Below are 23,026 nucleotides of genomic sequence, written 5' to 3'. Positions count from 1 at the left end.
CATGACACTACAACGCATTTTTAAAAAATACCTTTACAACGCATTTCCATTACAACGCATACTACCTTTACAACGCATACCATTACAACGCATAATATTACATTACATTTAAGGTAAGTATTAGATAGTATAGGGGTAAAAGTTACTTTTCTAACTCCAGGGGGTGCAACAGTAGGGTAAGTGTTGGATAGTATAGGGGTAAAAATTACTATTCTAACTCCAGGGGGTGCAACAGTGGGGTAAGTGTTGGATAGTATAGGGGTAAAAATTACTATTCTAACTCCAGGGGGTGCAACAGTAGGGTAAGTGTTGGATAGTATAGGGGTAAAAATTACTATTCTAACTCCAGGGGGTGCAACAGTAGGGTAAGTGTTGGATAGTATAGGGGTAAAAATTACTATTCTAACTCCAGGGGGTGCAACAGTAGGGTAAGTGTTGGATAGTATAGGGGTAAAAATTACTATTCTAACTCCAGGGGGTGCATCAGTAGGGTAAGTGTTGGATAGTATAGGGGTAAAAATTACTATTCTAACTCCAGGGGGTGCAACAGTAGGGTAAGTGTTGGATAGTATAGGGGTAAACATTACTATTCTAACTCCAGGGGGTGCAACAGTAGGGTAAGTGTTGGATAGTATAGGGGTAAAAATTACTATTCTAACTCCAGGGGGTGCAACAGTAGGGTAAGTGTTGGATAGTATAGGGGTAAAAATTACTATTCTAACTCCAGGGGGTGCAACAGTAGGGTAAGTTTTGGATAGTATAGGGGTAAAAATTACTATTCTAACTCCAGGGGGTGCAACAGTAGGGTAAGTGTTGGATAGTATAGGGGTAAAAATTACTATTCTAACTCCAGGGGGTGCAACAGTAGGGTAAGTGTTGGATAGTATAGGGGTAAAAATTACTATTCTAACTCCAGGGGGTGCAACAGTAGGGTAAGTGTTGGATAGTATAGGGGTAAAAATTACTATTCTAACTCCAGGGGGTGCAACAGTAAGGTAAGTGTTGGATAGTATAGGGGTAAAAATTACTATTCTAACTCCAGGGGGTGCAACAGTAGGGTAAGTGTTGGATAGTATAGGGGTAAAAATTACTATTCTAACTCCAGAGGGTGCATCAGTAGGGTAAGTGTTGGATAGTATAGGGGTAAAAATTACTATTCTAACTCCAGGGGGTGCAACAGTAGGGTAAGTGTTGGATAGTGTAGTGTAATATTATGCGTTGTAATGGTATGCGTTGTAATGGTAGTATGCGTTGTAATGGAATGCGTTGTAAAGGTAGTTTTTAAAAATGCGTTGTAGTGTCATGCGTTGTAATGTCATGCGTTGTAATGGATTATGCGTTGTAAAAAATGCGTTGTAAAGGTAGTGCGTTGTAAAAGTTGCGTTGTAAAGGTTGTTCCCCAATAGAACTATGCATGGGAGGACGAATCAGATAGCCATGATTCTGTTAGGACAGCTACGTGGATTTCCTGTTTAAGATGAGGTCGGCAATGTCTGTGGAAAGTATCTTTGCTGACCGACAGTTGAATAGTAGACACAGAATGGGTGTCTGTGGTTTGATCTTTACCGATTCTTGCTTTTTGTGTAATTGACGAAGCTCTGCATGTGTAACACCACGATAATTTGGGTGAGGAGCAAATCCCGCCAAAACGGCCCATGTGGCTCCGTTGACCGATAAAGGGCCTAAATGGACCACCGAAACAGGGTGAGGATGGGCGCCTTCAAACCATATGTCATGCTCTCAAGCTGACAATGGAACTTCCAGTAATCGATACAGATGATAAATTTGTGGAACCGCACCATGTTCATATTCATGAAAGAAATTATAATTTCCATCAACAGCTGCAAACTTAACACTTTGAAGCAGAAAGCTGCATACGCCTTTACTACAAAGATAATATCTGCTCCCGCAACCGGGACTCCATGTTGAGGCAAATGAGCAGTGACTGCGGTGCGATTATGTGCCATAATATTGATTGGTTGTGCCATTATGGACACCAAAAAGAAAAAGGAAAATGGTAGCGCAACACAGGGTGGAAAATAAGTAATGTGTCTAAGAGATGCCCAATTTAGTGGGGGCAAATCACAAAAATTGACGGACTGGCATCACACACCACCAGGTGTCATGCTTCATCATCTGCCAGTCCTCGCCCTCTAAAAACCGCGTTTGATAGAGGGCGGGCGTACACCTGAAGACAGGGATGCACTTCTAAACTAAGTGGGGGCCCAAACAAAAAAAGGAGTGAGTGAATTTAAAAACCATCATAGTATACCTGAACAATTTTTATTCTATGGGGTTACTATGTGGGATTAAAATATATAAGTGAGGTGAGTGGGGACCTTATCATCCCGTCGCCGCTGTGAATCAGTGATTGTTAATAGGGGGTCAACATGTTTCTGCCTGTATTGTCCACTTGGGCATCTCTTAGACACAACTAGGGACGGTCCTTTCTGTGGTTCATAGCTTTGGTTGGAGGCTGACCGTTCTCTAGTGCCCTAACGCCTCTAGTTCCCTCCCCGGGCCAGACCCTGGGTGTAACTGTGGTTCTTTGGAAAATAAGTAAAACAAAACATTTTAAAATTCAAGATTGAAAAACCTATACAAGTCTAAAATAGAAGGCTGCCCTTCACACCCTTCACACCACGGATGTCTCTGGAAACAGGTGAGAGGGTATTGTGGACAAGCACAAGCGCTACTCAGGGGTCTCGTGTATAAGTACCAGACCAAACGTTGGTGGCGCCATGTTGCAGGGATTCTGCACATACACAGAACTATGTGCAGGATTATGGGACCTTGGTGTATAGGGACTGTGCCTTCCTGCCACCTTAGTGCCGATGAGCCCAGGACCGACTAGCTATAGTGTCTCACCGCTCTCCTACTCACTCACAGAGAAGCAAATGATTAGGCACCCCAGAATAAAACACTCCCTGATCACTCAGGAATCGTGGAAACAAGACATACCTTTTTCTTCAAACTCGTGTACCTGGCCACAATAAGATCTGACAGAGACACATAAAATTGTTTAAAATATGTATTTTAACTAACGTTCTCTAACATGCAGTATTTGTGCCACAACAAGCAGAAACATTTATAACACGAATATAGTTAACATTGCAGCTAGTCCATACATCATGAAGGGAGATGTCATTATAAAAGGACAATGGAGAAAAGACTACAGTGCCTAACCTCCCTTCCCTTGCTAAGAAGAAGTATTATTATATAATAGAAGATCTCTGGGCTTTGTCAGCAGACCCTATACCTTAGACTATAGACGGTATTTCTACATCATATGTGTGTGTTGCTCTTCTCCCTGGAAAGGTCCCTCTCCAAGTTTGTGTTACCTAAGCATGCATCCCCGTGATATCAAAGTACAAGCTTCCAACATCAGCTGCATTGGTATGTTTTTTCTAGTTGCTAGGGCCTGACCAGAACAGAATAACAAGGGGCATTGTTTATTGACCTTGCTCACAATGTTCAGACTCCAGAAACAGGCAGAGAACGAACACAGCAGACAGTTCACATATGAAAGGCATAAACCGAGTCTTGCAAAAATAAAGCCATGTAGTAACGTGTGCAAAAGCTGCATCATGGCTGTAGCGTTCATGTTAACTTAGTGATGTCTACAATGTCCCCATCGGCCACGTGACAGTCTTGAAACTGGCCAAAGGGACTGACCTGGACAGAAGGATGTAAGGCAGAGTAGGTCCTGCAACTTTCAAACCACTTCCTCTACTCTTCCTCACATGAAAGACTAGGAAGGCTCTCACAGGTTTGGCTGAGTCTGCTGGCCTTTGGGCCGGGGGGGAGAGCTTGTGTAGGAAGCTGGGTTTCTGTTGCAGTAACCCCCCCACTTTTTGCAAGACTACTGATGAACTTTGACTTGATGTGCCCAGGGTCCCTGTCAATCAGGTTCCTAGGGCCTGTGTTCTTTCCCAAAGCTGTACCTTGTACCCCCAATTGGCACCTCTCTGGCCACATGTCAGTCCTGTGTAAAAGGTACCATGGGTACCAAGGGCACTGTGGCCAGGGAAGGCCTCTAAGGGCTGCAGCACTTTCTGTGCCACCCTTAGAGCCCCTGTACCTTTACACACACACACACTGCCAGTGCAGGCTGCGTGTTTTGGTGCGGAACAAAGTGAAGAGTTGACATGGCACACATCCCAGTGTGCCATGCCTACAACCCCCTGCCCTGGCATAGGTCAGCCACCCCTCTAGCTGGGTGCACTATACCAGTGGTGAGGGTACAGGTGCATGACCCCTGTACCCCTACAGGTTCTAGACCAATTTTTAGACATTGTAGGTGCAGTAATGCCATTAAGAGTATATGTGCTGTGAGTTTGTCATTATGAACTCCATAGCACCATAAATGTTTACTGTAAACTAGAAAGTTTGGTATCAATCTTTTCAGCACATTAAACTCACACTGATGCCAGTGTGGGATTTATTGAAAAATTCACTCTGGGGGCATCTTAGAGAGATGCCCCCTGAAAAACGACCAGCCTCTGATGGGTTCCCAGCCTGCCACCACAAGACATGTTTCTGGACCCCTGGGGTGGGAGCCTTCGCTCCCTGAGCCCAGAAACAAAGCCTTTCCTGGGAGGAGGTGGTCACACATCCTCCAGACAAGGAAGGGTTATCTGTGGCAGGGGTGCCTTTGTAATGCGATCCCCAGCCTCTCCTGCTATCAGGAGCAGGCCCCTTCCTATCTCCCCTCCTTTTCGGCGGGAAGACAGGCGGGAAGAATTAGCACAGCCCAGAAGGTGTGCCCACCTCTGCCAACCCCACCCCTCGGGTGCATTTCCAAATGACCGAATACGATGCAGGATTCGGTCAGGCTTTCCGAATTGTGCCATCTGACTTGAATCAGCAGGTGGAATTAGACTTTGGGGGCTCGTAGTGGCCCCCCTGCACCTAGAGCCTTCCCAATTGGGCCGTGGGGGTACCCATGGGTCTCCCCTTATCAGCCGTGCACAGTGTGGCAGGCACCTTCAATGGGAGCCTATGCATTCGGTGGGAACAAAGGCTCCCATTGAAGTCAATGGGAGTCCAACCAAATCCTATCAGGAAGCATCCGGAAAAATCGTACTCACTCGGTTGGACTCTCCCAATCCGATTCGGTTGGAAACCATTACCAAATCCATTCGGTCGGGAAGCTTTCCAAACCGCATCAGAATTGGGCCCTATATCTACGAAACCCTCCGGTGAACCTATTTCTGTTTGGTTACGTTCATTCACAAAAATATAACCCATTTTTATAAATTGTGTTGGATTTCTTGAGAGTTGTGTTACTTTCTTCTTCAATTATTTTGTTCCTGTTTAAATTCTTTACACTTGTTTCTTTGGGTAAACTTGACTGCTTAGAGCCATATCTACCCGGGATTGAGCTAAGGGTTCACAAACAAAACCTAAAGAACAAGTTACTTACCTTCGGTAACGCTTTTTCTGGTGGATACAGTATCTGCCTGTGGATTCCTCACCTTGTGAATATCCCCTGCGCCAGCATTCCAAGGAACTTTTCTTTCCCAGCACTCCACGTTGACGTGGGCGACGTCACAATGCATCGGCTCCGCTCGCGACTCCGTACGACGTCACGGGAGCCATAAGAAGCCCACGTCGGCGTGATGATGTCAGTTCCACCCATTTTTTCCGAGCCTTCGAGGCGAACAGGTGAACCAACTGTGGAAATATGGATTTTTATGATCAGTTATGTCCCCTATCTTGGACCCCAACGGTTTCATGTATAAATCACAAGTACATGTATGTTTCCTCTAGTTCCAGTTATGAAGACGCAAACACATGTGCGTCCACCGTCAACATGTCCTCCTTCAGATCCGCCATGAATGGGCCGGATATTCTATTCCTAAGTATGAAAGGCCACCGGCTTTATATGGTTCATTTATCCCATTTTACAGTCCAGGCGAGTAGGCCCTGATTCTGCCATTAAGCCTTTTCCTGCCTTCTGCCTCTGAAAGCTCCAGTCTGAGCTCGCATCTGTATCCATGAACTTTGTCCTACTCCCTGCGCGGCTAACGGTGCCTGACTCGGCCTGTCTGCTTGCCAAAAACTGTATTTCACCTTCGAGATTATCTGCTCCGCTCCCCATCCAATGCATTCCTGTCTAGTAGTTTAAGTAAACATTCTTCCAGCTACCGAGCAAAGGGCCTGGCTTCTCTGTCTTTATGCAAGTAATTCATAGCCCTGTTACCATGGAATATTCCTACCCCTTCGCATCTAGTGTAGACACTTAGACGCTTGTACACGCACTAACAGTCAGTATAGTCAGTATAGTATAAGATTCTATCCTAAGAGACCTCTCTCTTGGATAACACAGTTCTTTAAACATAGGATGTAAGATATGATTTAGGATTAGGTTGACATAACCCCAGACTTCTGTCTCCACATGTAGAGCTAAATGTCAAGTCCCATTCTCCCCCTAGTTGCACGTCAATCACACGTCATGCTGCTGCGCGCGCATCTCTGCCAAGTATTTTTGCTGACATTGCGAAATTCTTTCATGAAACCACCCATTTGTGACATAATACCTAATGACGTTCTTTAGTTACGCCTAGTTACACCCATTTTAGTTACGCATGTATGTTTTTATCTCTGTTATCAACTGTTACGCCTCCTGCATCTGTTTCACTGTAATGCCTCTTCTATAAAAATGATTACCTGTCAATAAAGTATTGTCCTTCACTTCCTGAACCTTCGTGGTGATGGAATATGGAGTCCACAATTCGAATTGGTTTTGGAATAAAGCCCGTTCCGAACCTCTAATACCACGGATTCTGCCTCTTATTTTATTGAGCTATTCTTATTAATTTTCCGCATCAAATTAAGTACCGGTAATTAAATTATTTACCACATAAATGGCGCCCGAATAGGGACACTTTCTCATCTCACGCGCCGGAGGTGCGTTGCAGGCCCGGTCTCCTGCCACAGCTGGACGGACAACAACGCGTACCCACAGGATTTCCTGTATCTCCCTCCTGCCGAGCGGGGGTAACTGAGGCTGCGATCAACACCCAGACGAGGCGGTGAGAAGTGCGAAGTATCCCGACCAGAGCCTAGCTGAGAGAGCAAGATCCGAGGTATACAGAGGCCCACCAGTTCCCGAGGTTCCGAAGTTTCGAGTCGAGTCCAGTCCGGTTCAAGTCCAGTTCAGTTCAGTTCCGAGGCCTTCCGTTCCGAGCTACCCGGTGAGTACCATTGCCGGGGAGGCGTTCTGACGTGCACATAGGTTGTGCCGGTCAAGACGGGTTTGGGTACACAAATCCGGTCTGCACTGTTTCAGCAGTGTATCTGTACTGTTTAGCAGTATAGCAGTATATCAAGTATGTCTAGTATATAATTCAGAATTACCTAGTTAGTACCGAGTATTATGCTTAGTGACTAGTTCCCTAAATGGCCATCATTGTTGTTCATTAAATGTTAAATGTTAAATGTTTTAAATACGTTCTGCATATTGTGGTGTGAATGACTGTTCATTATTGTGTTTTGTTGTATTAAACGTGTTCAAAATTAGGTATCAGATCAGTTCTCAATATGCCGCTCTTTTCGAAATTAAGACAGATCAAAACTAGAAAAGGGGTACTCGAAGAAGCTGTTCCCATTCCTCCTAGGGACACTCCAGGGTACTTCATGTATCATAAACATGGCCTAGACGCCATATTATTTCTTGATTTATGGGTAGACTACACCAAGGAATTACACGAAAGTCAGAGGAGCCCCGCAGCATGCACAGTCCATGCCAGCTCCGCAACAGTCTATGCCAGCTCCACCACCGCAGCCTATTGCTGCCACACAAACAACGACACAACAGATGTACCAGACCGCACAGTATGACTATCCTGATTATCAACGATACTCATGAAACAGCCTAGAGAGGGAGGCCCTACAGATGTTGGTTGCATGAACATTACACCATATCGAGTCACACTAAAGACAGGAGTGGTACTACCACGAATGCGACAATACAAGTTACCCCCAGATGCTGTAGTGGCTTTACTGCAAATCATTGACGAGCTTATTACCCAAGGAGTGGTTGTGGAAACCGACTCCAATGTATGTAATTCCCCGATAATTCCGATTCTTAAACGAACTGATCCAAAAGCCCCGCCAGTATATCGACTGGTTATTGATTTGCGCGAATTAAATAAATGTATTGTACCACAATACCCCGTAGTCCCAGATATTTCTTCATTACTGACAGCCATTGATTCCGAAGCAACATTCTTTACTGTAATTGATCTCAAGAATGCCTTTTTTAGCGTCCCAATAGATCCGGAAAGCCAATACTTGTTCGGATTTAGTTTAAATGGACGAAGCTTTAAATTCACACGCGCACCTCAAGGATTCACAGAAAGCCCCAGCATCTATAGCCAAGCACTGAAACGAGAACTTGACAGTATCCACATGCCAGTCAACACTGCCCTGCTTCAATATGTCGATGATCTGCTGATCACCGCTAGAAGCGAACCTGAATGTGAAAAAGCCTCACTGACGGTTTTACAATTTTTGGCCGAAAAGGGGCACAAGGTGTCCCCTTCTAAGCTGCAATTCTGTGTCCAGCGAGTTGTTTACCTTGGGCACTCGCTGTCCAAGGAGGGAAGGCAGCTTACGTCAGATCGCATCCAGTTAATTGTTAACATGTCAATACCCAAGACACAAAAGGAGGTACGGGCTTTTATAGGCCTCACTTCATATTGTAGGCAGTGGATCCCTCAGTATGCATTTCTAGCAAAACAACTCATTCAGTTGACAACGCAGGAGGCAGCCACATCGACTGTCCTCCCTTGGACTCAGGAACATACACAAGCTTTTGAAAGCCTAAAGAAAGCTTTATGTCAAGCACCTGTTTTAGCAACACCATGTTACAATAAACAGTTTACACTCTTTGTTACAGAACGCGAAGGTACTGCCTTGTCAGTACTCACACAGGAACAAGCAGGATCACACAAACCATGTGCTTATTTTTCTAGTACATTAGATCCTGTAGCTCAGGCTCTGCCTGCGTGCCTGAAATCAGTGGCAGCAACAGCTTTAGCAATCCGACAAAGCGATGCCATAGTGTTAGGACATCAATTGACAGTACAAGTACCACATGCAGTAGAGGTTCTCTTGAACCGCACACAAACACGACACTTGACTATAGCAAGACTCACCGGTTACGAATTAACATTGTTTCAGCCACACATAGAAATCAGACGTTGTAGTACATTGAATCCTGCCACACTTTTGCCAGTAAACGGAACAGACCCACTAGCACATGATTGTATTGAAGTTATTACTATCACAACGAAACCTAGACAAGACTTGACAGACGTTCCATTGTCAGACCCAGACCTGACGTTGTATGTAGATGGTTCATGTATGAGAACAAGTACAGGAGAGCTAGTGGCCGCGTATGCAGTCACAACAGACACTGAAGTCATTGAAACAAATTGCATAAATACCTTGTCCGCTCAAGCAGCAGAGCTCATCGCTCTGACACAAGCCTGTATTCAAGCCACAAATAAAAAAGTCAACATATACACTGATTCACGTTATGCATTCGGAGTTGTACATGACTTCGGCGTGCTGTGGCGAGAGAGAGGTTATTTAACTTCTCACGGTGCCCACATTCAGCACGGACCCCTCATTCATGCCTTATTAGATGCAATACATCTACCCACTGCAATATCAATTATGAAATGTAAAGCTCATACGATAGTTACTGATATCATTTCCCAAGGCAATGATCTAGCTGACAGAACAGCTAAACAGACTGCTCAAACTCACACATCTGACATGACAAAGACAATAGTTCCGACACCAACACATTGCATGATGGTTAAGGATCCCGCTCTTGACGTAATTGACATACAGACACATGCTACACCAGATGAAATAAAGAAATGGACTGAATTAGGAGGGATCCAAACGGATCAAGGATGGATGACGAAGGAAAAATCTGTATGGTTCCTTCCTGATTCTATGGTTCAAGTTATCATTAATACAATACATAGTCCAGCACACCTAGGAGAAAAAGCTATGCTAGACAGCATTCAACACATTTGGTTTAACAAACATTTACGAGCAGCAGCTAAACAAAAAGTTCGTACCTGTATGATCTGTTGTCAGTTTAACCCAGGTAAAAGCATTCCCGTAGAACAGGGTGGATTTCAGCCTCCTGATCACCCTTTTGAAGTCCTCCAGATGGATTATATCCAGATGGAACGATGTCGAGGATTCAAATATGTTCTTGTAGTTGTCTGTGCTCTTTCCCGTTGGACAGAAGCATACCCGGTTTCAGATTACACTGCCCCGACTACTGCCAAACAGTTGGTTCGAGAATTCTTCCCACGGTATGGTTTACCACGTGTTGTCTACTCAGATAACGGCCAGCCGTTCTCATCCGAACTAATGAAACACGTTTCACTTTTGTTAGGCTATCAATGGAGATTTCACTGTGTCCGACACCCCGAGGCAGCAGGTCTCGTGGAACGACATAATCAAACTCTGAAAATTAGATTGTCCAAAGTATGTAGAGAGAAAGGTGTCGATTGGGTAGTAGCCTTACCAGTTGCACTCTTTTACATGAGAATGGTAGCACACTCTCGAACAGGGCTATCCCCTTATGAGGTGATCTTTGGCAGACCACCAAATATGTGGGGGACGCCTATACCACGCAAAATAACTGATGTTGACTGTAATATGCTGACAGATTACTTGGCTTCCTTGATGTCTGCACTACAATCTTGTCGTTCACAGGTAGCTGCAGCCTTTCCCGACAACACCGAGGTGAAACCCCATGACGTAGTTCCCGGGGACCTGGTGTTAGTGCGAAATTTTGACCGGAAGACTCAGCTGGATCCTAGGTGGAAATGGCCTCAACTTGTACTGCTCACCACGAGGACAGCCGTGAAGATCGAAGGTCGCAAAGGTTGGATACATTCAAGTCATATCAAGAAATTTCATGGACTACCGTCTGATGTAAACGATACACCTCGCGTGTCTTCACCGATTGACTCAAAGCTTCCTTTGGTTGAACAGAGTGATAAGGAACTATACAAACTAAAACTACGGTCTAATAAGTCAGACAATTTGATTGTTTAAGTCCTCTCCAAGGTGAATCGGTCGAATTTGTCTCTGACATGTATCCCCTAGACCTGAATAGAGAAAGAAACCGAAAGATGCAATTGAAACAACATGCGTACTGTAAATCACTGCGTAGTCATTGCACAGTGACGTTATTAATTTTGTTTTTCTTAAGTCTTTTAATAATCGCTGCAAGTATATTGTTGCACATATATTATCCTATTTCTAAACATGTTTACAATGTTACTGCTGAACATTCTTTTAGTGAATTACCCCCGCATGAGTTGTCCTATAGATTTGCGCTGCGCAATAACACTTTTATTAGTATGTTACATCATTCCCATCAGACTAGCAATGCTACTAATTGTTGGATATGTGGCCGACTCCCTCCCTATCAGAACTATAAGGGAATTCTGCCTCTCTTTCCATATCCGTTCACACACAATGGCTCCTGTGGAGCATGGTTTAGTTTAATTAATTCCTTAGATTCAAACTCAGTAACTTATCAAGACAATTGGGTATGGGGAAACCTGAACCTAGTTTTACTCAAAGTCTGCTACCCTAACAAGGAGGGACTTCCCAAAAGAACAGGAACCGATCTAGAAAATGAAGTATATGGATTAGGGAATTTCACGCTTAATCTCATGATCCTGAATGTTGAATCCGAAGCTGCACCAATTTTGCCCGCTATGTCAGTATTTCCAGTTAAAGGTGAATTGTGTGTAAGAAAGAATGGTTCCATACATATGGGCCATAGTAGATGCACCACTGTAATAGAATTCAGTGATCAAGGCAAGTCTACATTTAGAGCTTCTCGCCATTCCTACTTCGTATGTGGTCAGAGTGCATATATACGTTTGCCTCTAGATTGGGATGGTACCTGCTACATCGGATTCCTTTTGCCACCTGTTTTCCTAGCTCCTCCTGATTATCATAGAAATACTCATTTAATACACAATAGAGAACAGAGAGATCTCCCAATCGTCGACTACACTGAAACAGCATGGGAAAAATACACAGATTTCAATAAAGGTCTTTTTCCCTATATAGGTACAGTTACCAATAGTAAGCTGATACGTAGATTAACCAGAACCCTTGAAGCAGTAGTGAACGAAACTATTTCCGCCTTAGGCAATTTAACAGAAGAGCAGTCTGCTATGCGGATTGTTGTGCTTCAAAATGGTCTTGTCCTTGACGTCATCCTGGCCGATAGGGGCGGAGCTTGTAGGGTCATCGGATCAAGTTGTTGCATTTTCATACCAGAAAATTCGCCGTCAGTATATAAAGCCATAACTCGCCTTCATAAGATTGTAAGCCAGATACACCAGAATCCAGGCACCTGGACTTGGTCCGGTTGGTTCTGGGGCGTGTTGTCAGCCTGGGGATGGAGGGTCCTATCCTTCCTAGGTATTGGCTTTCTCATACTATTCAGTTGCTGCTTATGCCTACAATGTGGACCAGCGATTTGTGGTCTGTGTGCCACATCGTGTATTCCACCACCAAGATTTCATTCATCCCGGAAGAAGAAAGAAGAACAAATGATGCTATATGTCTAGTAGTTTAAGTAAACATTCTTCCAGCTACCGAGCAAAGGGCCTGGCTTCTCTGTCTTTATGCAAGTAATTCATAGCCCTGTTACCATGGAATATTCCTACCCCTTCGCATCTAGTGTAGACACTTAGACGCTTGTACACGCACTAACAGTCAGTATAGTCAGTATAGTATAAGATTCTTCCTAAGAGACCTCTCTCTTGGATAACACAGTTCTTTAAACATAGGATGTAAGATATGATTTAGGATTAGGTTGACATAACCCCAGACTTCTGTCTCCACATGTAGAGCTAAATGTCAAGTCCCATTCTCCCCCTAGTTGCACGTCAATCACACGTCATGCTGCTGCGCGCGCATCTCTGCCAAGTATTTTTGCTGACATTGCGAAATTCTTTCATGAAACCACCCATTTGTGACATCATACCTAATGACGTTCTTTAGTTACGCCTAGTTACACCCATTTTAGTTACGCATGTATGTTTTTATCTCTGTTATCAACTGTTACGCCTCCTGCATCTGTTTCACTGTAATGCCTCTTCTATAAAAATGATTACCTGTCAATAAAGTATTGTCCTTCACTTCCTGAACCTTCGTGGTGATGGAATATGGAGTCCACAATTCGAATTGGTTTTGGAATAAAGCCCGTTCCGAACCTCTAATACCACGGATTCTGCCTCTTATTTTATTGAGCTATTCTTATTAATTTTCCGCATCAAATTAAGTACCGGTAATTAAATTATTTACCACAACTCCAAGTATACACAGTATACAGAATACCAATACATATACATAGCATACAAAGCAAAGGAATGCTAAACAAACAAGCATTTCCTACAAATGTACCAGAAAGTACCAAAACATTTCAAACAAGACCTATTTCGTGGTATACAAAGGTGGACAACGGGGAGGCGGGTGGGCCAGTGAGGAATCCACAGGCAGATACTGTATCCACCAGAAAAAGCGTTACCGAAGGTAAGTAACTTGTTCTTCTGATGGATACATCTGCCAGTGGATTCCTCACCTTGTGAATAGATTCCCACAGCAGTCCCCACTCCCGGAGGAGGGTGTCCACCTTCCTATACCGCGAAGTGGCCCTCCCTCCTCATCTCGGAGTCCAAGCAATAATGCTTTGCGAAAGTATGGAGGGAGGCCCAAGTCGCGACTTTACAAATATCTGCCACAGGAACACCCCGGGCCAGAGCAGATGTTGAAGACTTAGCTCTAGTAGAGTGAGCACAAATACCCTCAGGAGGAGTCTTACCAGCCAGGGCGTAGCAGATCTTGATGACAAGGATGATCCATCTTGATAAGGTGCGCTTGTGCACCGCTCTACCCTTCGAATGACCAACGTAGCCAACGAAGAGTTGATCATCAAGACGAAAGTCTTTAGTCCTGTCCAGATAGAAACTCACAGCCCTCTTCGGGTCCACCCCCTCATCCTTCCTCTTTGGAAGGATGAGGGGGTGGATAAAAAACAGGGAGGGTAATAGACTGCCCCAAATGGAAAGGAGTAACAACTTTTGGCAGGAAGGCAGGCCTGGTCCTAAGAACCATCCTTTCAGCATGTAAAGTAAGAAAAGGGGGTTTAGAACTAAGAGCTTGAAGCTCACTTACCCTCCTTGCCGAGGTTATGGCTACAAGAAAAACCACCTTAAAGGACAACAGCCTCAACGGACAGCTATGAACAGGTTGCGTTGAGAGGGCACCAGGTGAGATTTGGGCACATTGTTTGAAAAACCCAAGTCGAATAACAGCTGAGATGTTACCTGCAGATGAAGCTGCACCATCTCTGGGGACTCTGCCTTCAGAAGCCAGTCGTCCAGGTAGGGGAAAACCGGAATCCCTGACCTCCTGAGATGAGCAGCCACCACTGCCATCACCTTTGTGAAGACTCGAGGTGCGGTAGTAAGACCAAACGGGAGGACCACAAACTGGTAGTGTTGCGACCCAACCGTAAAACGGAGATACTTCCTGTGCGACTTCAGGATTAGAACGTAGAAGTACGCGTCCTGCAAGTCGATCGACACCATCCAGTCTCCTTGCTGCAACGCTTGAAGAACCTGCGCAAGGGTCAGCATCTTGAATTTCTCTTGTTTTAGGTAGAAGTTCAAGACTCTGAGGTCCAGAATCGGACGCAATCTGCCGTCCTTCTTGGGGATCAGAAAATACCGGGAGTAGCATCCATGACCCCTTTCCTGCTCCGGAACCACCTCTATCGCACTTTTCTGAAGCAAGGCTAGAACCTCTTCCTGCAGGAGAAGCAGATGCTCTTCTGAGCAATAACCTTGGCAGGGAGGGTAAGGGGGAGGAAACTCCCGAAAGGGAAGGGCGTACCCAGTCTCTACGAGGTTCAAAACCCAAAGGTCTGTTGTAACAGATTTCCAACCCCGTAGAAAGTAGGACACCCGACCCCCCACAGGTCTTACATGATCCGGGATGGGGGATCTAGGGCTGCTTCCCTGAAGCCTCATTGGGAGCAGAGGAAGAGGACGAAGAAGAGGGGTTACGGCCAGAACCTCTCCGACCCCTTTGTCTCCCTCTATATGATTTATAGAGGGGATTCTGCTGTTGCTGCTGCTGCTGTTGCTGCTGAGGCTGTCGGTAGGAGTGAAACGACGATCTTCCAAAGCCCCTAAACTTCCTAAAAGCAGAACCCCTTGCCGGAGCTTGCAGGCCCAAAGACTTCGCTGTTAGTCTGCTATCTTTAAACCTTTGAAGTGCAGAATCCGCCTTCTCCCCAAACAGCTTCTGTCCATCGAATGGCAGATCCACCAAAGTGGCTTGCACATCTGCAGAGAATCCCGAGGACCGAAGCCATGCCTGTCTTCTTGCAGCAATGGACGAGCCCATAATTCTAGCCACCGAATCTGCTGTATCTAAGCCTGACTGGATGACTTGTCTGGCAGCGGCCTGCGTGTCAGAAACCACTTCTAAGAAGGACGCCTTATCGCCCTCCGGCAGCTTAGGGGCCAAAGTCTTCATTGAATCCATCAATGCATGCACATACCTCCCCAGTAAACATGTGGCATTAGAAGATTTCAAGGCCATGCTCCCCGATGAAAAAGTATTTTTAGCAGCCTGCTCCACCTTCTTAGACTCTCTGTCTGCGGGAGACTGTGGGAAAGCCCCCGAAGCAAGCTTGGAGCAAGATGCCTGCACGACTAGACTCTCTGGAGACGGGTGCACAGATAAAAATTCCGGATCACCAGGCGCCACCCTATACCTTCTTGCCACCTGCCTGGAAACCTCCGGAGAAGAAAGTGGTTTCCGCCACACATCCAACACAGGCTCCAAGATGGCCTCATTAAAGGGCAACAAAGGCTCTGAAGTGGAAGTAGGGGAGTGCAGAACTTCAGTCAACAAGTTAGACTTATACTCCACCGATGGCAACTGCAAGTCTAATAGCTCTGCAGCCTTTTTGATAACCGTATGGTAGGGAGCCAGCTCTTGAGGAGGTGAAGATCTTGCAGACGTGTGCTCCCATTCTGGTGTGGTGTCCAGGCCCCTAGCCACCTGTATGCCCTCAAAATCATCTGAGGATGTATCAACCTCGCCTTCCTCTGCCTCCTCTCTGTATCTGTCTTCATCCAACGCGGCGTCGGCGGAGCCAGAGGAGTTGGAGTCGGCGGCACCATAGACGGCGTCGGCATAAGCGGCGCCGATGAAGATGGCAGCGGCGTCGAAGAAGGCTCCGAAGTAGGCTGTCCATCCGAAGTCGTGTCGGATCCATAGACGGCGCCGGAAACTGCCACGAAGGCGCCATCGGCATGAAGGGCATGAAAGGGGCCTGAGCATAATGCTGCGGCACCCCTAACGCATAAGCCATCGGACCCACGGGACGAGTTGGTGCTCCGGATGGGAAGGCCGCCCTATTAAAAATACCATACATGGCATTCAGAAAGTTTGATGAATCTGTACCTGGAGCCGGGAATTGGGGATAAGGGACCGACCCTGTATCCCTTTGAGGAGTCACCGGCGTCGGCTCCGCAGTATCATCCACCGGAGCCGCAGAGTCATCCGGCACCGGAGCAGCCTCTTCCTGATCTTGCTCATCCAAGGGAACATCAGACTCCACTCGAACCGGAGTCGAAGCCTTAGACGGAGCCGGAGACGGCGTCGGGGAACGAGCTGGAGCCCGCTTTGGCGAGGGATACTTCGGAGACTTAGAAGGAGAAGGTGACAAGTCCTTGCTCCGACGTCGACGGGGCGAAGCCGACCTCGAGTTCCTGGACTTCGAGGACCGACGCCGAGAAGAATGCTTCCTCTTCTTGTGGTGGTTCTTCGACTTCGACGACCTCGAAGTCGATGACTCCTGCCTCGACTTCTCTTTTTTTCTCCCTCTCTTCTCCTCACCGATCTTCTTCATGAAGAGCTTAGTCTTCCTCTCCTTCACCGCTTTAGGATTCATGCTCCTACAGCACCCGCATTCTTCCACATCGTGGTCTGAGGAAAGGCACCATAAGCAGTCCTGATGCGGATCAGTCATGGACATCAGGCCTCCACATTCCCTACAGGGCTTAAAGCCCGACTTCCTCGTCGAAGACATACTGAATTTTACACAGTAACACAGCTAAACTACAAAGTAGCTAGAGAGCACTGGAAAAAACCGTTGCGCGTCGACGGCGCGGAAAAAAGCGAACTGACGTCATCACGCCGACGTGGGCTTCTTATGGCTCCGGTGACGTCGTACGGAGTCGCGAGCGGAGCCGATGCATTGTGACGTCGCCCACGTCGACGTGGAGTGCTGGGAAAGAAACGTTCCGTGGAATGCTGGCACAGGGGATATTCACAAGGTGAGGAATCCACTGGCAGATGTATCCATCAGAAGAGGTGTTACCTTTCCCAGACAGGAAGCCACACGTGGTGTTAGCTCAAAAGGCGAGCTCCAAAGGGGAAGCCGCCATTGAAGTGCAAATGGTGAACACACAGGAGAGGACCTTCTCTAATATTTAGGCAGATAAGCTGGCAGCGGGAATAGAGAGGGCAAACAAGTTGCCAAACTGGTGTAGCCCACTGGTAGCCACACCCCTGGGGTGGGCTACCAAGCTCCTCACAACAAGAGAAGGGTCTCACCATCTTGGAAGTGGGTAAAAAGGAGCCTTCAGGGATAACTAGATGTCATACTTCATAGGAAGGTATCATCAGGAGGGAGGGAGGGAACCTAGTATCCCATTGGCTAGTGACGGCCACCTCCCCTAAGGACATTTTCTGGGCATAAAAGGGCACCCTGGCCCCAAGAACTCAGATCTCATTGGTTCATCTGCATGGACAAAATGCTGATCTTTTCATCTTTCCTGCCTGAACTTCAAGTTCGTGTTTGTTCCTTCTTTCATCATCTCAGCGAAAACCACTTATCCTATAAAGCAGAGAAATACAAGGCTAAAATAACTAAAGGAGAGTATTTGGGGTATCACCTCTCTGAGAGTAAATTGTCTATGGATCCTCTTAAAATCTCTGCTATATTGGACTAGCTGACTCCTAAGGCCATCAAGGAGACCCAGAGAATTTTTGGACGGGCTAACTTTTATAGGCCATTCATAAACAACTTTGCAAGCACAGCGATGTATCTGCCACTTTGAAGAAGCAGTACCTAACTAAAGATTTGTCTTGGACACCTTAACTCCCTGGAGGCCCTTGCCAATGTCAAAAAGACTTTCATCCAAGCTCCTATTCTCAGATTCTGCGGCGCTGTTAGGTTGCACTGGCTTTCGATTCTCTGTGGACGTCCAGGCAATTTATAATTATTACAGATGCTTCAAATGTTGCTGTTGGACCAGTGACACTTCAGCTAGAGGAGGAGGACAACCTGGAGCATACATGTTTTTATCTCTCCCACGTCTTAAATTCATGTGAGAAACAGTATTTGGTTCTGAAACGTGAGCTTTAGCCCTTAAATCATCCTTGTATGTAGTGGCGACATCTTTTAATAGGAGCTATCAAACTTGTTGAGGTTTGGACGGATCATTGAAACTACCAGTTTCTTCAGAGCATGCAATGAAGAAACAGCAGGCAAGCTCGCTGGGCCTATTTATTTTCTCAATATGATTTCTATGTTACTCACATCCTTGGCACACAGAATATTCATGTCCAGAGAGGTCATTTTGGTTGAGTAAGTTGACACCAGTCCTTTTGCTTCCTGACAAAATAGTCTGTTTAGCAAAGTCCTTTTTACAGCATATGAGAGACGGCAATGCTCAGATCTGTCCAAAAGAGTTTGATGCTCTGCAGAGTCAAGTACCCTCGGCCTACCATCATAATCCATGTTTCCAGCTGCCTTTGTTGATCCCTAATAATGTCCTCCAAACCGAGCTTTGGGAATGTGTTATTAACTGCAATAGCAGGTTACCATGGGAAGAAAAAGGGTGGAAAAGGGTAGAGGAAACACTATATTTATCTGGTGGACTACTGTAAGCAGGGATGTAGAGATTTATTTTAAATCCTGTCAAATGAGTGCACACTCCAAGGGAGCCTTTAGCTTTCTTCTTGTCATTCATGGCACACGTTTTCGACTGATTTTATTGTGGATTTACCTCAATCGGCAGGAAAGTGGGTGATTATAGTCACACCAGACCTCTTTTCTAAAATATCTCATATTTCCTTGTTCCAGCGACTCCCATCTGCGATTCATGATGGCAAGAAAATGTCTGGCTCATATATTCCGCCCCCAAGTGGTCCCTGACACCATAATCTCTGGCAGAGCTTCTTATTACATTTTCTCAATTTGTTCTACCCATCAAGCCCTGTCTTCAGGTAACCATACACGATCCAGTAGACACAATGAGAGGGTCAACTAGGGTCCTAAACACTATCAGAAGTGTTAGTTAAATGCCATTCACAACAACTGGGCAGAATACCATCCCTTAGCAGAGGTTTCGCATAACAGTTCTGGTCACTCTACCACTAAGGTTTCTCCATTCTATTGTAGTCAGGGTTTACATCCTCATTCCTTTCCATCTTCTTTGGTGTCCATTCCTTTTGTGCCTGCTGCAGCTGATATACTAGGGAGACTTGACTCTGAAAGAAAAAGTATTGCTCAGAATTCACAAGATTCCAAAACACCTAAGAAAAGCTACAACTGATAAAAAAAGAGGACCGGTCCCAAACTTCCAGGTGGGAGAAAAGGGTTGGCTCTATTGCAAGTTTGGCCCACTCAAAGGTAGTCAGTCCAGTTTCCTTCTGAAGTTTTGGTCCCTTCGTAATAACCAAACAAATCAATCCCATTGCTTTTAGGCTCCGTCCTCCTAACTCTTGGAAGATTCAGCCTACCTTTCATTTCTCCAAGTTCAAGCCTTTTGATCAGATCCTTTTCATAGGAGTTCTGCTCCTCCCCCTGGTATAATACATGAAGCAGGATATGATGGGGAAGCAGAATCCGAAGTTAGCGAGATCAGTGATTCCTGAAGTTTCAGAGGTCTGTTGCAGTTTTCCATTTACTGGAAAGACTATCCTGCAAGGAGCGTTCTTGGATTCCTGCTTCTTCTGTCCATGTCCCCAGATTGGTCTGTCAATGTTTTCTGGCCTTTCCTGGCAAGTCTGGGTCCTCCAGAGGTGGGTCTACTGCTGCAGTCACGCATCTCTGCCACCCGCTTGGCCAAGAACCGCAGAACCTTGCATGGTCCTGTGGTTCCAGGGGCTCATTGGATGCACATGAACCCTGAACTGCAGACTGGCTGGGCCCTGCCTTCCCTCATGCTCCTGGGCTCTTAGCTACTGTTCCTTGCTCCTTCAGCTCCAAAATGGAAATCATCTGTCTGAGAGTTTGCTATGCCTGTTAAAGGTGCTCTGCTGCTTGACCACTTCCAGTTTTTATTGTGTTTTCCTTTTCCATCACAACTGTTTCTACTTTGGTTTTATTCTCCTTTTATTAATGCTTTGGGTTTACTGTCATGTAAAGTTTTGAAGTAATTTCCTTTTGTTATTCCTTTCCTATTTAAAGGTTTCAATCTGGTTGGAGGGTGTTTTGTAATAAAGCTGTGTTTCCTAGCTTCCCTCACTTGCTGATCCTGACTCTGTACTCATGAAGAATTTCAAGGTTGTATGTTGGATTCCTGGTTTTCTTCAGTCCTTTAAAGATTTAGTTCAGGAAACAGATCTTTTATTTCTTTGATGTTTTTCTTCTGAGAAGGTGGCAGCTTCATGAGGGCACTGAATACCACTTATTCCAGTGTATGGTGACATTGTGGCTTTGTGAAGCAGTGGCCCCTACATTGGACTGAGGAAGAATAGACCTGTAGTACAGGAATGAATCCAGACCTGAACAGACAAGAAGCACTAAGTCTGAGGCACGCAGGACAGGATGGGGAGAGGCAGAGAATGGCACTGAGTTGGGAATTCACACACAGACACGCACTTGGACTGAGAACACTAAGACATGCAGTACAGGACTCGTCCATTAGGATAGGCAGACACTGGCATGGAGATAGGAATGCACACGACTGATGCACTTGGACAGGGAGCGTTCAGACTGAAACATACACTACAGGCCTCACACACTGGGACAGGCAGAGACTGACAGTGAAGTGAGAATGCATAAGATGCCCACTTGGACTGGCAAATACTGTCATTGAGACATTCTATGAATGAGTTACACAATGGAACAGCGAAACACTAACATGCCCACTGTAATCGATGCACAGGACCCTCCGGCAAAAAACATAAGTTTGTTCAGTGGTTGCAATGTTCAAAATGTCGATAGAGCCTCTAATGTGGATACCCCGCCGCCAGCAGACAACTGCATCCTGAGACAACGAACAAGGTGGCACAGAAACAACAAAACTATGCTGGTTAACATGACTTATACGTTGTGTTAGTGTGTTTCGGGGTTTCCTCACCTGCCGCACTTCTTCACAAACTAAGCTGATGATCCAGATGTAGAGCAGGTACTCTGCCCAGGAAGGGGTAGTCTGGAAATCTATCACCAGAACATAGGCGTAGAGCCAGAGGAAGCCGATGTATGATGCTGCATTGTAGTAGAAGATCACCACCGGGGCATTGAAGAAACCATACAGGCGCTGCAGAGGGCCCAGTGTGTCCGAATCCTCGTCTCTGTTGGAGAGGAGAGCAGCAGTGTCATGAATTTACTACTCCATTTTATACTATATCAAACTCCATCACTTATAGCTCAGTTCCAAGCTTTGTAATCAGCTCTCACAACTTACATAAGGGGGTCATTGACATTTTCTCACACTCACCATGCATGCTCAGCTTTAAATAATAAGCAAATCTAGTGCCTAAGTAGAGCCGGTGGTTGCAGGTGCTCATTTTTGGGGAACAGGTCTTATTTTCCATCATAAGACATGGACCCTGAACAAGAGAGCTAAAGACAGGAGAGCCGGAGAGAGGAGAAAGAGAAAGATAGAATAACTGTAGCAATAGGAGAAAGTATGGATGAACAAGAACCTGCGAAAGTGCAATGAAAGGGGCAGGAAGCCTCTGTAGGTGGATGAAAAGGGGATGAAGTGGAACAAAGATTAGACATCCTTGGTAGTCAACAATCCTGGAATTGAGCAGCACTGATGGTGGCTTCTAGGAAATCTTGGGCACCAGCATTTGTTCTTTTACAAACTAAGCACTGCATGAAGCTGGGGTAGAGACAAGGGGCAGTCAGATATGGAAAGAGACAAGCTAGGGATGCGTTGCTCCTGTGATGAGTGCAAGGGGTCTCTGAGGTCACAGGTAGCTGACAGACTGTTGTAGTGAGGACAGGAACACTGACAGTGGTGAGAGGAGGGAGCAGACACACTGCTGCAGCAATGAGTACAAATGGGCAGTGGCAGCAGTGTGGAGCACACATATGTACTGCTGAAGCAGAGAGTGCAAGGGGGCAAAGAGAGTGTCTTGAGGAAGCAGACAGGCGCTGCTGCTGCAAGGGATCAGTGAAAGCACAGACAGAGGGAGCAGATGGATGGGACTGTTGCAGTGCTAGAGTACAGTGAGAGCAGCAGTGGGCAGAGAGCGCTGCTGCAGTTAGGTTTGAATGGGAGGAGACACGTCGTGATTGCCTGTGATTTTTGAAAGTGGTGGAGCATTATACATTTCCCAAATGGCAGTGATGTGGGCACTACTTTCAGTATGGGGTTCTCCTTCCGAGAAATGTTTGAAAAGAAATTTGGTGTAATAGTGCATATTGTAGAAAAATATTCACACATATTTGCTCAGAAGCCACTTGAATGCCGCCTACTGAAGACCGATACTCCCTGGAGCTGAATCCATTTTTGAATAAATGGGTGGAAGTTGCATCAAGTATGTCACTGTGCCAGGACCAGTATTTGATACATATATGCCCTATATGTCATGGACACCCCTTACACCAAGAACCATGGGCTGGGCCATATATAATGAATCATCTCCAGTAAGTTAGAGGCGGCATTTTCACATGGTTGCCTCTCCTAGGCCC

The 23,026-nt window shown here is 45.9% G+C and overlaps 1 protein-coding gene across 3 annotated transcripts in view; it reads right to left on the bottom strand.

The window, feature by feature from the left end:
- The window catches only part of LOC146808495 (transient receptor potential cation channel subfamily M member 2-like), a 1,799,999-nt gene that overhangs the window by 671,809 nt on the left and 1,105,164 nt on the right, over positions 1-23,026 (bottom strand). For all 3 annotated transcript variants that reach the window (XM_085623580.1, XM_085623581.1, XM_085623582.1), the window contains one exon: positions 21,462-21,675. In XM_085623580.1, coding sequence (XP_085479706.1) covers positions 21,462-21,675 — 214 coding nt within the window. The remainder of the gene's footprint in view (positions 1-21,461; positions 21,676-23,026) is intronic.

Source organism: Triturus cristatus, chromosome 8 (genome assembly GCF_964204655.1).
Source record: "Triturus cristatus chromosome 8, aTriCri1.1, whole genome shotgun sequence".
NCBI classification, from domain to species: Eukaryota; Metazoa; Chordata; class Amphibia; order Caudata; family Salamandridae; genus Triturus; species Triturus cristatus.
Note: the sequence above shows the minus strand (reverse complement) of the source record. Positions and strands in the feature narration are given on the sequence as shown.